A 16,702-nucleotide genomic window follows, 5' to 3' on the forward strand; every position below is an offset into this window, starting at 1 on the left:
AATATATAAATCTACCAGCGGCCAAGCTTAGTCATTTCAGAAAGATCAATCTCACCTCGACTACATTTTTTTGGACTATCTGTCCATTAGAAACGGTTATACCCTTCCTGGAAATCAGTTCAAACTTGACACAGATGCTATAATTTGGCACTCCATTGGGACCAAAGCTCCCCCCAACATTTTTCGTTTGAAGCATTTTTATCGATAAAAGTTATTTTTCAAGTTTCAAGCATATGTCAACTTAAAAAAACACCTTGTACATAAGTTGAAGGTTCTCAATTTTTTTTAAAGCTTTAATAATTAATTTTTATCTATATTTTTATTGCGAATTTATTATTAAGTAAATAATTAAGTGATAAAACGTTTAATGACTCTTTGATTTATTTTTTATGATTATTAAAATTAATAATTGTAAATTATTTTATCAATATAAATTGATATTTAAAAATGAACGCGTATTTTTGGACTGCTATTTTCACTAATTTAATAAATTTTTCCACACCGGCTTAGATAAATCCTAATTGAGAAATTTTAAAATTTCTTTTTATTTGGTATTTATAATATATAATGCCTCTTTTTACGTAGCTTATAGTATGCAGTACTACACGTTAATAAAACAGCGTAGAAATATCTTAATTTCAGAAGTATTACCATAAATATTATAAAAAATCACACGAGACTGCTTATTTAACGTAGTCGGGATTTAAGTTATGCAAAAAATTATTTAAATAGAATTGAAAAAAATACACTCGAACCCGGACTTCTTGGATTAATGTCAAAAAATTATCTTTTAAAATTTTATGTAAATATTTCAATAATAAAACAAATACTAATTTTATTGAAATAAATATTAATAATATTTTTAATATTTAAACCAGATACATAAATAATTAAAGAGTTTAATATCAATATTTGAAATTGATAAATTTATGAGCGTTTTGTTAAATTAAAATGTTATTAATGGTTTATCAATTAACGAATATTCATTATTATTCTTGTTTTATTGTTTATAATATAAGGCATTTCGAGAGGTGAGTAATAAAATTGTTAGAAATTTAACACCCTATATATAACTGAAGTCTACGGAATTTTCGAAAAAAAGTTTTAATTAAAATCATTTATCTATAATTTTTCTAATTCGTTTCGCATCATACGTGATTATCTGAAGAAATATTTAAAATCTTAAGCCAAAATAAGTAATTAAAAAAAATTTTGGGTTACGTATGCCTCCCGTTGGATCCCTATGCTCCCCTATGACTAGGTACTAGGTTAAGTTGACTGAATGTTCCTTGGGGTCCTATAAGCACACTTTAAAAAGTTTTATTAAAATCGATTCCTTTTCCCAACTGTTCAAAAGTTTCTGAAGCTTGTAGTTCCGAAAAGATCTTTTCTGGATACATTTTTCTTATACCAAAATGCTTGTTTTACAGTATCCTATGACTCCTTGATTATTTACCATTTCTCCATATACAACCCGGCATACACTCAAATTTGCCATTAACGAGGCGTTGATGCCTCTGTTATTATTTTATTAAAGAAAAGTTGGATATTTTTAACTGATAAGGTTTGTATGGATTTAATTTAGCATTAATTTTATATAATTTTATTTCTAGAAGGACTTATTTTAGAAAAAAATAATTTGCAATTCGAATTTTTAGATTAAAATAATTAAAGATGTCACCTGTAAATACTACTTTCAAAAATGGGACTAGTATATTATCTAATGGAATAAAATTACCTTCAGAAAAACAAATACTATTAGAAATTATTGATAAGGCAAAAGATTGGGCAATAACACATGGAATCGGAGTTCGTGTAAACTATGATACAGAATTAATAAAATTTATATCATTTATGTTGCTACCTTCACCATTCCCACGATGCGAATTTCAAAAAGCGATTGATTTACAACCAGTTTTAAATGAATTATTGCATAATGTAGCTCATGACTATGAATTTTTAAAGGATTCATTAAAGAATACGATTAAAGCAGATGAATTTACTAGAAATTTGTTCGAAATATATGAAATTGTCCATAAAGAAGGTACAGCACAGGTATGTTATCCTTTTTTAAATATATAGGGGAAGGTGGGACCATTGTGCTGAGAAAAAGTCTTTAATAATTTAATGACTTACGACGCTATCAGCACAATAGGAGCCTAGCCAAATTGCCTTTTTACGACAAAAAGGGCATGTCTTTAACATGGTAGTATTATATTTATACTACTTTTTCAAAGATTCCCTCATTTGTCGCAGAAAGGCAGTTTTCATTTGTTGAAAGAACGCCAGTTTAATCAAGAACCCTGGTGGAAAAAATTCTCGAAGAAAAAATAAGTCTTAGGAACTCTGAATAACTCTGAATTTCTCAACGTTTTTAGACTGTCTAATTCAGACTTAATAAGTCTGGATAACTCTGAATTAGAAAGTCTAAAAACGTTGAGAAATTCGGAGTTAGTCAGAGATCCTAAGATTTTTTCAGAGTTTCTAAGACTTATTAAGACTTAATATTCTTTCTTTAAATATGTTTTCCACCAGGGACGTTCGCTTCAATCACATTCTTAAAAAAAATGCTAATTTACAAGAATATAAATCTTTGTTATACACAAAAACTTTCCGCAGGATATATCACTTGGAATATTTCGTTCTGATTACTTGCTGGATTTTGGTTCTGGTTCTCATATTAAACAAGTTGAAACAAACACAATTGCAATTGGTTTCGCTACTATTGGTCAAAAAACATACGACTTACATAAATACATGTTAACCGAATTAGGATATAACGAAAAATTAATAAATGTAAGTTCTACACAGTAATTACGTTGATTGGTATCCAGACAAGGTCTGGTAAAATTTTCAACTTCCTTATTTAATGTGTTATTCTATATCTTACCGTTTAGAATCTACATACGCTATTAAAACCCATAGAAGTAGGTCAATCTGATGTCAGAACATGATGTCCCCTACCTACATTTTTTCATTGGTTAACTACACCCTGTATACATGGTGGAATCATTGCGTATATTTCATTCAAAGAACCCTGTATGTAATAAAATTTGTTAAAAGTTTGTTCTTATTACTTCATGGTGGTCCAAAACGTCGTTAGTAGACTTATAGTTTTTAAGCAAAACGTTTTTGAGTTCAAAGGTCCTCTTACTCGTATTACCTAGATCCGAGAATTTCAGAAAAGTGCCCGCATCATAAAGCATTAAATGGCAGTTCAATAAATATTCAAAATGGCTAGTGTACGATATGGATGTGATTGGCAACGCGTGTACAAATGCATGTCGCCCTACCTCACGTAGTAGTTTTCAAAATTGTTGGGCTCTATTCAAGGTCGCGTTTTGATACACTACTGCAATTTGTGAAGTTTTTTCAAAGCCTATCCTGTATTGTTGCCGTTTTAGTTAGTTTTAAATTTGGATACCCATCTGCGAAACATAATAAATATTTTAATCACTTGAAAATGAATTTTTTATGTTGTTTCGTTAAATCTTTTTTCAGTTACCAGAAAATAACTCTTTAACAGAAACAACATTAGGTTTAATAAAAGCATGGGAAATATATAATAATAAAAAATCTGTAATTTTGTTTGTAATTAGTGAACCTGCACTAAATAACGTTTGTGATGTTCGTTTTCATGAATATGAAATTAATAAATTAAATCGAAATTTAAAACTAATACGTCGTACATTAACGCAAATTGCAAATACTGTAAAATTAGGTCCAAATAAACAATTATTAGTGTAAGTAACTCACACAAAATACGTGTTAAAGGTTTTCCAATAAGAACGCCGGTTTTGAGTTTTAAATAAAGCATGTATATTTATGGCATAAATTTGAAACATTTATTAATTAATGATGTACTTTGATTTTACGCTCCGACTTTGTTGGCACAGACGTACTCTTTTAAGGACTGTGTCGAATAAATTTTGCGATATTTCAGTGATACAGCGTTTAATTTTTTTTATAAGGCTTCAATCGTTATGAGTTTATTTACATAAACTTGTGGCTTTAAAAAACCCAACAAAAAAATCCAACGGCATTAAATGGCATGATCTAGGCAGGCAATGCCGATTTCCAAAAAAACACCACCAGGAAATGATTCATGCAGTTACTCAACAGTTTCTCTAGTTGTATGGCATGTTTTACTGGCCTGTTAAAACCACATGCTGGTCTTTTAATCTTTTTGTTAAAATTCGACGCACAGTGGTTAAGAAATTTACACCAATTTCCTGAGTTCTATGCCGAATTGATGTGGTTGAACTTTCTCCAATTCGAGCGACCAAGATGGGCACGTGTTTCTGTTTTCTCGTCATTTACAGATTCAGTTTACTCAAATTTTTTAATTAATCTGCTCACCGTGGCTTCATTTCGATAATTTTTATGACCTATAAATGTACGCATTTTGCGAACTGCGGCTTCGAAACTTTCACCATTTTGACAATGAAAATTCGTTGTTTTGTGTTGTAGCACTCCATTTTACTTAACCCCCAGCTGTCTAACAGCGTACAATTCAAAACCGGCGTTCTTATTTGAACACCCTTTACTTCGAAATTATTATTTTCCTTAAAAACACAAATTTTTTCAGTGACGATTTTGAAATCGCTGTAGTGTATTATCGAACAGGTTTTATGCCGGAACAGTACAATTCAAAAAGAGAATGGGATGCAAGATTATTAATGGAACGTTCATTAGCTATTAAATGTCCTTCAATCCAATATCAATTGGTTGGTACTAAAAAAATACAGCAAGTATTAGCACAACCAAATGTTTTAGAGAAATTTATAAAATCACCAAAAACGATTAAATCCGTAAGGGAAACATTTACTGGTTTATATTCGTTAGATTTTGATGAATACGGTGAACAAGCTGTTAATATGGCATTGGAAAATCCTGGGAAGTATGTTTTAAAATCACAACGTGATGGTGGGGGAAATAATGTTTTTGGGGAAAATATTAGTGATGTTTTGTTAAGGATTAAATATAGTAAGAATCGTGCTGCATGGATATTAATGGATAAAATATCATCTCCAATTTCGCAGGGGTATATGATTCGATATGATAAAGTACAAAAAATGAATTTTGTCTCCGAATTAGGAATATTTGGTGTGATCTTAGGGTATAAAATATACTTTATTGGATATTTATCATTTTCTTAATTTTTTAAAATAATTTCAGGAATTCAAATAAGATTTTCTATAATAAAGAAGCTGGTCATTTGTTACGAAGTAAATTATCAACCGCAGATGAAGCTGGATGTTTGAAAGGAAATGGAGCCACTGATAGTTCATATTTAATTGATTATATAGAAATATAATATATTGTTATTCTACGGTAGTTGCTTAATGTCGACTTTGCTAGATTACACATAAAAATAAAAATTTGAAAGTGAACTTATTTTTAGGATTTCGGGGATTTTATTTTTTACGATTATGTTTCAAAAATAGAAGGGATATAATCTTTTTTTGAAATCGGATAGGTATGCTATAAAAACTTAAAAGGGGCCTGGCGAAGTTTAGCGATAGAAGTATTTGGTGGGTTTTTTTTACATTGGTATTTGTTAGCAGTAGATATTTGACCTCATCCAAAATAACATTTGGACTTGATACGGCGGTTTTTAAAAAAAAATTATTATTCAACTAAATTTAAGACGATAAAATAATTAAATTACAATTAAATTAAATTTACTAGACGTGCAATAATAATAAATATGGTAAACACAATTTAATTTAGATACCTGCATAATATATTGGTTTTATACTCTGTATATATGTAATATATATCAAGGTATATTAAGTTTAGTCTCAAGTTTGTAACGCCTAAAAATATTGATGCTACGAACAAAATTGTATTATAGGTGTTCATAAAATCACCTAGTTAGTCCATTTTCAATTGTCCGTCTGTCTGTCTGCCCGTTTGTGAACACGATAACTCAAAACGAAAAGAGATATCAAGCTGAAACTTTTATAGCGTATTTAGGACGTAAAAAATGAGGCTAAGTTCGTAAATGAGCAACATAAGTCAATTGGGTCTGTTAACCGTTAGAGATAGAACAAAGTTCAAATGTAAAAAGTGTGAGGGCGCAAATTAGGACAAAATTTTAGTGTACATTTTCTCCAAAACTATAAAAGATCGAGAGGTAAAAATTTGCAGGTAGCTTCAACTAGTGGTCTTCTGAAACATTCTCGAAAAATGAAATAAAAATCTAGAAAATACTTTCGAAATTTTTGCAAGCACTTTTGCAAGAAAATTCAACACTTTCTATACAGGTATTTCAACAATTAACTCAGTCAATTGTTTGTTTTTACTTATTTGAATAATTTGATTGTTATGTAATTTAAATTTAACACAATGTATAACAATTGATAACAAATTAAATGAGAATAGGCACGTCTGTCTTGCACAAAGTCTCAATAAAAAGTCCATAATTTTAACCATATCGCAATAATTAAAAATTTAATGCCAATATTTACAACTTATAAATTTTTGAGCGTTTTGTTAAGCTAAACTTTTCGGTTTAATAGTTAACGAATATTCATTATTAATTATTCTTGTTTTATTGTTTGGAATATAAGGCATTACGAGAGGTGAGTAATATATAAAAATACTAATTTAATTGTTTAAAGTTAAACACTCTGTGTATACTGAAGTCTCTTAATCTTACGAAAATTTTTTTTAAGAAAATCATTTATCTATATAGTTTTTCTAATTTGTTTCACATCATACGTGATTATCTATAAAAATATTTAACTGTTTTAACTTTAAACAATATCTACAGGATTAAATGTCGTGGTAAAAGTCTTTTGCAGTGAAATATGTTAATTTTTGACATAAAATGGCTTTTGAAATAAATCATTTCAGTTTCGAAGTAATTTGTGCATAAATTTCTCATTTTTCATGAACGGATTTTTATACGGTATAATGGTGACAGATCAAGTGAGTGATTGAGAGATCAAGAAGGTAATCCACTTCATTGCTTCTGTCTCAAAGGGTCAAAGCTACGTGAGTACCTAAAGTACCTAAAATATAAAAGGATTGAAGCTATGGAATAAATATCCATATTATAAATGTTTCCGATTGTATATTGGTATAGCCCATCGCGATTTCCTCCCTGTTTTTATCAGCCAACGTATCTTATACAGCTCCCGAAAATCAGAAGTTGTGGGTTCGTTCCCCGAATGAGTGTACTCCTCTTCATATTGAATGATTGATTTAAAAAAACGTTAGAAGTACTTCAGAACAATGAAACACTGGGTTTTGAATCCTATTACATATTCCATCAAAATCCATTAAAATCATTTTTTGTGTGAAACAATTTATAAATAAAATTTTAAATAATTATTTTAAATATTTATTTTTATATACATTTTTATTGATGGCATAATTTACAAGTTTTATGTCTCTATCGAAATCGAACGATGTACAATTTTCTGTACAATATTTATGATACAATTCATGTAAATTTTCATCTATAACATGGTCTAAACTTGTATCTTTTGGAAAAAGTAGCTGTACGTTTGCATTTGTAAATTTTGTACCATAAAAAGAATCCCAAAATTGTGTATTCAAGCCCACTCCCATGTGACAAAAATACACATATCTTACATTCTTTCCATAATTTTTAAATACGTGCTGAACCTATAAATTATAAAAATATTAATAAATTTGTCATTATTATTCGCTATCTATAAATCGGCGAAGGCGTTAGACATCGGCGCTCTTATTTGTATTTAGAAGAAAATCTCATTTAAGTACAACATTTCGACAAATCAAAACATCGGCATAAAGTCTTTCGAATTTAAGTATATGAAGAACTCTGGTTTTTTTAAATCTAATTCTCTAAACTCTATTAATTGATGCAAAACAACTTCTTTAGTACATTTTAGAAAATAATTTGGAAGACATATTAAAATGTTAACATAGCAATTATCGTCATGTTTACAGTTTCAATCAATAATGCTTCTACGGAGAGAAGCTTCTCAAAGTTAAAAGTGATTAAATCTTACTAGAAGCTCGGTGAGCTAAAGCTATAGAGAGACTTCCTGCGTTAACAGTGCGATCAATTGAAACTGAAACAGGCTAAACCTAATCTTAGTTAACTTGAGTGAGGATAAAAGCAGAGTTTCAAACGTTTACTCTCTTTAAAAGCATATATATTCTCGATTAACAGTGCGATCAATTGAAACTGAAACAGGCTAAACCTAATCTTAGTTAACTTGAGTGAGGATAAAAGCAGAGTTTCAAACGTTTACTCTCTTTAAAAGCATATATATTCTCGACCACTCTTTTCCTGAAAAACTCTTATTGACGCCTATGATAACCATGCCTTTTTAAGTCTGTACAGTGTCGAATTTAGGGGGGCGGGTCGATCAGGATGCCAGGAAGTGGGGAGGAAAGAGCTAAATTTGATGTGGGCAAAGTATATTTTGCGAAGCTCTCTATTGGCGTACGAAAACAAATTTCATTGAAATAATAATAGATAAACAAACGAAAGTGATGGGGGTGCGACCAATTAAATATATTTCTGACATGGGACATCGCCTGATATAGGACATTTCCAATTTTGACAGGCAGGATTTTCTGGGACGGTAACGCAACGCATGCAAATTTTGCTAGAGTAAATAAAAACCGGTTAGGTTAGGTTAGAGTGGCTGTCCTGAGGTGGGACACACTTAGACTATAGGGTTCGTTGTGATACAGAAAAAAAGGACTGGCCCATCCTCGGCCACTACTCCATGAACCATTTGGAGCTGTTTAAGAACAGCAGAAGAGCTTTGACGCCGACGGACTTTAGGTCGGAAAGGTCGTCAAAGAGAGGCTTGCTCAAGTAAGTCCATTTCCTCTTGACAAGAGCTAGGCAGTGACAGAGAAGATGAGACATTGTCTCCTCCTCCTCTCCACTGTTACAGCTCCTGCAGTAGTCGTGATACATTGCCAGGTCCAGGCATTCACCATGCCTGCCGCCCAACCAGGGCCCTTGGAAGGGATATAAGATCTTCGGAACTCTGCCTGCGTTTGTACTCAGACCATATCTGTCTTGTAGTACCACAAGAGGTGGTTCTCACTCTGTTGCCAAATTCAGTTAGTATATTTTCAAACGTTTCTACAAGCGCAACGCGCGCCAGGTCAACTTAACCACTTAATTTGAATATCTATTTCTATCAATCTAAAGGAAAACTTAACTCAGCAATCAGCATAATAACTTTTATAAACTTATTTCGTGGCATGTTTGTAGTTTTCTATGAATTAAAAAAAAATGGTATAAATTCAAAAGAAGTTTTTTAAATTATAATCAAATAACTATACCTAAAAGGGCGCCAAATGTATTACTCGCTCGGACGCCTAGATGGCTAAGACCGGCCCTGAGTCTGTATAAGTAAATTATATATTTAATTGAACTTAAAAATAATGCATACTTTTTGAAAAAAACCTTGACCTTCTTCAACTTCATATTCAAACGTATAATTACAATTACACCGATTAATTTCTTTATAATCTGCATCAAATAACATAGCACGTAATTCATAAAAACACAATTCACTATCACGACGACTCCCATACCATTCACTTATATAAATTGGCGGTTGATATTCATCAATAAATCGTTGTGAAAGACCAGTTTCTTTAAATAAATCAATAATTTGTATTTTACTTGATTCAAAAGACGATGTAAAACATCTTGTAATTTTACATGCTTTCATTTCATCATTAATTGTACAAATATTATTATCAAATGATTGAATATCTTCAATTCGAAAACTATTCTCATCATTTCGATCGATTACCCAATATTTAAGACCATTCATACCACATGGATTTTTTATTAAATTTTTATAAAATGAATTTTTAAATACACTTATCGTTTGATACACAATATATGAATATTGTTTTTCTTTTATTAATTTTAATTTATTTTTATAATCATCATCTCTCATTAATTCTTGTTCACATTTTAATTTCCATACATATTCCTTAATTGTTGCATTCCATTGTTTACATACCAACGTACAATGTTTGTGCAATGTTTTCGTATCAACGTTAACCAATATCATCGGTAATATTTCTGGTGGTATATTATATTGATTGTTGAATAATAGACCATTGTTGATTGCATTAAATGAGTCGTTATTTGATGAAAATTTTGTTAAATGAAAAAAACGTTTGAATTTTTTGTAAAAATCACTCATTTTTGACATTCACAAGGTTTTCATATTAGTTTTGATAAGTTTTACTTATCTTATTTAATAACATTTATGTTCTAAATCATATGAATTTTATGATGTTTGCTGTCACATGTTTTGGAGATTAGTTTAGGAGATATTGGCATAAATATTTACAAATTAGGATATAATTTAATATTTGGAAAACTTCAAATTATATGCGCCTAAGTCAAATTCGGGCACACAATATAATTTCACTACTTTTTGCCGATCAAACTATAATTTAAGCTATTAAAGTTCTCATGAAGATTTTTGCCCCGATTGAGCCGTTTTCGAGATATTGACCTTTTCGGTTCAAAATCATACCAACATTACAATATGATGACGTCATCGTTGATAATGTTAAATTGTTGAATACATAAAGAATGAAATGGCAAACCGAGCTAGGAAGTCATACTACCATGTATATAAAAACAGAAGCTCGGTCATTTAAAATATTCAATTTGTTCTCAACCCTTTATTACCTTTGAAGTTTCCTTTCCTTTTTAACATGTAGATAGGCCCTTTTTTAGCAATTAGAAATGGTTAGTTATATTTTCAAATAAAATTCCTCAAAAGCTTCTCAAAAATGCGTAAACTCTCTAAGGAACGTTCAACTTTGATAACAGCCATTGTGTACAAATTTTAGATAATCATAGATAATCAAACCTAAAACGTTGTTCCACGTCTATAAAAAATTGTGAAGATAAATACAATTTTCAACGGGAAATCAGTTCTAAAATAAAAATATTAACCTAATAGTGTTTTAGAATTTTATAATGTTTTTCCATGCGCCAATACCTCCTAGATTAATTTTATGACAGCTAATTATTAAGTTTGTTGTTTTTTTTTACTCGGTGTAGTACACTAAGTGTAAGTAGAAAAGGTAGTCCGATTAGAGTGTAATAAGACTATCTTTTTCTATTTGCACTTAGTGTATATAGTGTATTCACTATTGTACAAAACAACATACTCATAGATATGTAATAGAACGAGAGTTGGTGGCCGATTTATTTATTTACTGCTTATATTATTGTTCTTATATTGTTGCATCCAATACTTGAGCATAATACAAGATATGGATATGGACATGCACGGACCGATGGGGAGGGGAGATCAGGTCAGCTTCAAAGCTGGGCTTTAATCATTATAAAAATTATTCAAATTAAGATGAGCATTTCTGTGGGCTGTATTATGCATTTTGTTAAAATATATCCCCTTAAGGACCCACAATAAAAATATTTAGCTAGATTATAAAATTATTAATTAGCTATAGCTACAGTGCTGGATTTACACTAGGGGTAGTCGGGGCTAGCGCCCAGGGCGGCAAATTTTCTAGGGCGGCAAAATTTGGAAAGTGAGAAAACATTTTCTATACAATATATAAATAACTAATTCTTTTAAATAAACATTTGATCTTTCAAGAAATATATAATTGCATTATGTATCAAATTAAAATTTTGTATATTATAATATATTAAATTTAAGTGAAAACTATATTAAAATAAAATTAATTTATTTCCATAAAGGTTTGAAAAAATAAAATTTGATATTTTTTTTTCTGGAATTGATAAATATAGTTTTTTTTTGAAGAATTAAAAAAAATTTTTTTTCTAATATTTATTGAGAACTCTGGACATAAAGCTGAAGATTTGCTAGTTGCTGTATTATCTGTTCTTGAGTTTTTTAATCTTGATCTCTCAGATTGTCAAAGTCAGTCATATGATAACGCGAATAATGTATCAGGGATTTATTCGGGCTTACAGGCAAGAATTCATGAAATTATATCTTGCAGAACATGCTCCTTGTGCTGCTCATTCTATGAATTTAGTTGGAGTTCACGCAGTAGAATGCACCCCAGAAGCTGCTTCATTCTTTCATACAGTACAAACTTTATACAACTTTTTTACTGCATCAACGCATCGCTGGGAAGTCTTACAGTTTCATAATGAAAAAAGAATTGCGTTAAAATCTTTATCTGCAACCAGATAGTTAGCTCGTTATGAAGCGGTTCTTTTTTCTGCAATTAATTAGTTATTCTAATTCTTAAAAAATAAGATATCAAAACTATTAAAATAAAATTTCAGTCATAGGGCGACATTTTCTTTAGTGCCCCAGGGCGGCAGAAATTTAAATCCGGCCCTGTATAGCTAATTAATAATTTTATAATCTAGCTAAATATTTTTATTGTGGGTCCTTAAGGGGATATATTTTAACAAAATGCATTATAAAAATTATTTATATCGAAATCTGAGACATTTTTCTTAAGTAATGTGAAAAAATCGACCCTTTGAAAAGATCACCCTCATTTAGTGATTGGATTAATGTAAAAATTGGCATAAAAGTTAATAAGTAGGCAACTTGTATTACTTATATGTTATACATGAATAAGATTATGTTTCATGCCTGTTTGTCAAATAATAAAAAACTCTTATACATATGTACAACATATATGTAATACAAGTTGCCTACTTTTTAATTTTTTAAGTCAACTTTTACATGGACTGTTTTATTTAATTAACATTTTATTGTTCATTAACAATAGAAACATTTGGGCAACTAATGCATGGTGCACAAATGATACTTGACACCTACAAATGATATTTGACACCTAAGAAACACATTCCACCAGGTGTACACGTTTTACTGTACTATATATAAAGATTAGGTTTGCAAATTTTTGAAAAAGTTACAGCTACAACAAATTTGGTACATGTGTCACCATAATCTTAAGTGTTTTCCCATTGTATTTTTTCCAAATTAATTCAAATTAATTATTTCTAGATTCTATAACTTGAAATTACAAGAAAACTGGTGGTTTAAAACTTTTGAAGATGTCATTTTCAAATACCACTTTCAACAATGCTAATAATTATACTATTCTAAGTAATGGGATAACATTACCATCAGAAAAACAAACACTATCAGAAATTATTGACAAAGCAAAAGATTGGGCAGTAAATCACGGAGTTGCAAAGCGTGCAGAAAATGATTCAGAATTCGTAACTTTTATACCTTTTTTATTGTTACCGTCACCATTCCCGCGCTGCGAATTTGAAAAAGCGATTGCATTACAACCAATTTTAAATGAATTACTGCATAATGTGGCTCATGATTATGAATTTTTAAAAGATTCCTTAAAGGATACGATCAAGGCAGATGAATTTACAAGAAATTTATATGAAATTTATGAAATTATTCATAAAGAAGGAGCTACACAGGTTTGGCTTTTATTTTCAACTTCTTTTTTATACCCTGTATATATGGAATATAAATCGAGGTATACGAATTTTAGTCCGAAGTTTGTATGTATAATATTATATGCTATAAAGTGACCTATAATAAAGTTCCAACTAAAATCGGTAGATAGAGTCTTCTTTTATGTCTTGTGGTCAATAAAATTGCGACACAATCGACATATTAGATATATTTGGCGGTTGAAAAATACACATTATTTAATATGTGTTTTAATGCCACCAAATATATCTGATGTACAGTTTTGTTGCAATTTCATTGATAACAGGCACAATATATATATATATATATATATATATATATATATATATATATCTTATATATATAGGAGACTTTCTATAGATATAGATAGATAGTCACTCATCACGATATCTCTGGAACTATAAGACCTAGAGACTTGAAATTTGGCAGGAATATTTCTTTTGCCAAGTAGAGGTCAGCTAAGAACGGATTTTACGAAATTCCACCCACAAGAGGGGTTGCGGGGGTGTTCATGAATAAAAAATTCATATTTTTAAATTCTGGCTTTTAATAGTTCAAAACTTGGTCAGAATGTTTTAAATTACATTTAGAAATTTTTTTAACCTTCGGAGGGTAGAAAGGTGTAGCGAGAAAGTGGGAAGGAAATATCGAATATTTACAAATATACCTAAGTGGGGTATCAAATAAAAGAGCATGACGTGTACATTACAAAACTGTTATCCAACGCAAAGAAATGTGGAGGGAGGGGTGCAAGTGGGGATGTTGCCCAGCAAAGCGGGTATATTTTACGCCACGCAAAGCGGGCGGGTAACAGCTAGTATATATATATATATATATGTATATGACTGTGACCGCAAGATACATACTCCATTTCTGCACTCCGTGGTAATTACTATGTAGGCTGAGAATTATTTTTTCTGCAGGATATATCATTAGGATTATTCCGTACGGATTACGTGATGGATGTCAATTCATTTTCTAATATTAAGCAAATTGAAACAAATACAATTTCATGCGCTTTTGCATCTCTAGCTCAAAACACGTACCGTTTACATAAATATGTGCTAACAGAAATGGAACATCATGAAAAACTAAAAAATGTAAGCCATGTAAAATTGGAAAATTTGTTTTTTTGACCAAAAAATTAATATTGTAATTCTTGTTCAATTTTTTAGTTACCCGAAAATAATGCTCTAACGGAAACAATAATAGGCTTAATAAAAGCATGGGAAATATATAATAATAATAAATCTGCTATTTTATTTGTTATTAATGAATATTCGAAAAATACTTATGATATTCATTTTCATGAATATGAAATTAATAACTTAAATCGGGATTTAAAAGTAATACGTCGCACATTAACACAAATTGCGGACACTGCAAAATTAGGTCCAGATAAACAATTAATAATGTAAGTAACCTCCAATTGCCTCCATAGGATCAATTTTTATAAATAATTTTTCAGCGAACTCATCTCGGAAAATAAGCAGATGTTAACTGTAGAGCTAGGCTCTGAAAAAACTTTCCAGTCAAATGATAACAAACAAGACTAATTTCGTTAAAATTTTTTTGTCTCGTAGACACTTTTTGCCAGTTTTTCACTATTTAAATAGACCATCCGTCACACAATTTCGGATTAAGATAGCGCGGGGCTCTTAACAAATTGTATCTGAACTTTTTTTTTTGTAATCGTGAATCTACTTCTCTGCTTTTCCTCTTTTATGGGCGATTGTCAATTACAAAAACCTTACCCGCACCCTTTCCCATTCTTTTAGCCACAACTACATCATCATTTTTACCTTTTAACCTTCGTTTATTCACCACATACTCTCTTTTCGGCGACGCTTCATATTTTCGTTAATATAAACTCTTTTCTATTCTCATAAGAATCAACCCCAAGGGGTCGATATAAACTACTTTGGGGCAGGTCTCAAATCACTGCGTGACATTGCCTTATGTATAATCCGCCTTTGCCACAAAGGACTATGGTTATCGGATAATTTCACCTGTAATTTACCTAGACTTATCATTATCAAGTTTTTCTAATTTCAATATTCTTGTTAGCGATGGTTTTGAAATCGCTGTAGTGTATTATCGAACAGGTTTTATTCCGGAACAGTACAATTCAAAAAGAGAATGGGATGCAAGATTATTAATGGAACGGTCGTTAGCTATCAAATGTCCTTCAATTCAATATCAATTGGCGGGTACTAAAAAAATACAGCAAGTATTGGCACAACCAAATGTTTTAGAGAAATTTATAAAATCACCAAAAACGATTAAATCCGTAAGAGAAACATTTACTGGTTTATATTCCTTAGATTTTGATGAATACGGTGAACAAGCTGTTAATATGGCATTGGAAAATCCTGAAAAGTATGTTTTAAAATCGCAACGTGATGGTATAGGTAATAATATTTTCGGGGAAAATATTCGTGATTTTTTGATACATACTAAAGATAATATTGATCGTGCTGCATGGATATTAATGAATAGAATATTTTCACCAGTTGTTCAAGGTTTCTTGATTCAATCAGAAAGGATGGGAATTGTAGATTTAACATCTGAACTAGGCATATATGGGGTGATCATCGGGTAAATTTCATCAGTATTTACTTGATTTCTTTTTTATTAACTTTATTTTTAATTATAGAAATTCAAGTGAGATTTTGTGTAACAAACAATCTGGTTATATGCTACGAAGTAAATTTGCGGAAGCTAATGGAATTGGAGTTATTAGAATAAAAAATGGAGGTATTGACACTCCTTATTTGACTTAGAGTATATGGTCATTAAGGTAGTAAACAGTATCGGGGATCACAGTTCGGGGACCAAACTTCAATATTCAAAATATTGAAGTTTTCTTATTAGTTATAAGAGCAAAACAAGTGAAAACAAAAATTTTACTGAATTAATTGTTGAAATACTCTGTATTATTACTTTCAAACAAAAGTTGTTGATTTTTTTAAGAAATTTGCCTGTGTTATCTTAAAAACTAAAAAATTTTAACTTTATGACGTCATCAGAATCCAAAAAATTTAATTTTGCTCCATCACATTCAAATTTTATCCTTTTTTGATAATCCATAGGTATGTAATCCTACTAAATTTGGGCTATACTTTTCAAATTTGTGATCAAAATTAACCTAGTTCTAATAGGTTTTAAGAATCTGGAGTCCTGGTCCATGAATTAAGCACATAGTTGATAGCTAGAGAAAAACTAACATCACAGCAGAAAAGAATGACCCAAAATTAGTGGGATGC

General features: G+C 30.3%; 3 protein-coding genes across 3 annotated transcripts; 2 read left to right on the forward strand and 1 right to left on the reverse strand.

Moving 5' to 3' along the window:
- The first annotated feature begins 1,674 nt into the window (after window positions 1-1,674).
- LOC123294203 (glutathione synthetase-like) lies at window positions 1,675-5,317 on the forward strand. The gene is made up of 5 exons (XM_044875317.1): window positions 1,675-2,055; window positions 2,620-2,796; window positions 3,502-3,743; window positions 4,589-5,119; window positions 5,179-5,317. Exons 1-5 carry the CDS (start codon window positions 1,675-1,677, stop codon window positions 5,315-5,317), a joined length of 1,470 nt encoding a protein of 489 aa, XP_044731252.1.
- A 1,693-nt stretch (window positions 5,318-7,010) lies between these two features.
- Window positions 7,011-10,200, reverse strand: LOC123294214 (F-box only protein 44-like). Its single transcript, XM_044875329.1, has 3 exons — window positions 9,417-10,200; window positions 7,390-7,638; window positions 7,011-7,019 (listed from the first exon to the last, which is right to left on the reverse strand). Exons 1-3 carry the CDS (start codon window positions 10,194-10,196, stop codon window positions 7,011-7,013), a joined length of 1,038 nt encoding a protein of 345 aa, XP_044731264.1. The 5' UTR covers window positions 10,197-10,200.
- A 2,833-nt stretch (window positions 10,201-13,033) lies between these two features.
- On the forward strand, window positions 13,034-16,249 carry LOC123294224 (glutathione synthetase-like). The gene is made up of 5 exons (XM_044875341.1): window positions 13,034-13,420; window positions 14,360-14,536; window positions 14,612-14,850; window positions 15,504-16,034; window positions 16,093-16,249. Exons 1-5 carry the CDS (start codon window positions 13,034-13,036, stop codon window positions 16,217-16,219), a joined length of 1,461 nt encoding a protein of 486 aa, XP_044731276.1. The 3' UTR covers window positions 16,220-16,249.
- Window positions 16,250-16,702: the final 453 nt, after the last annotated feature.

The sequence above is a fragment of the Chrysoperla carnea genome, chromosome 1, assembly GCF_905475395.1.
Source record: "Chrysoperla carnea chromosome 1, inChrCarn1.1, whole genome shotgun sequence".
In the NCBI taxonomy this organism is placed as follows: domain Eukaryota; kingdom Metazoa; phylum Arthropoda; class Insecta; order Neuroptera; family Chrysopidae; genus Chrysoperla; species Chrysoperla carnea.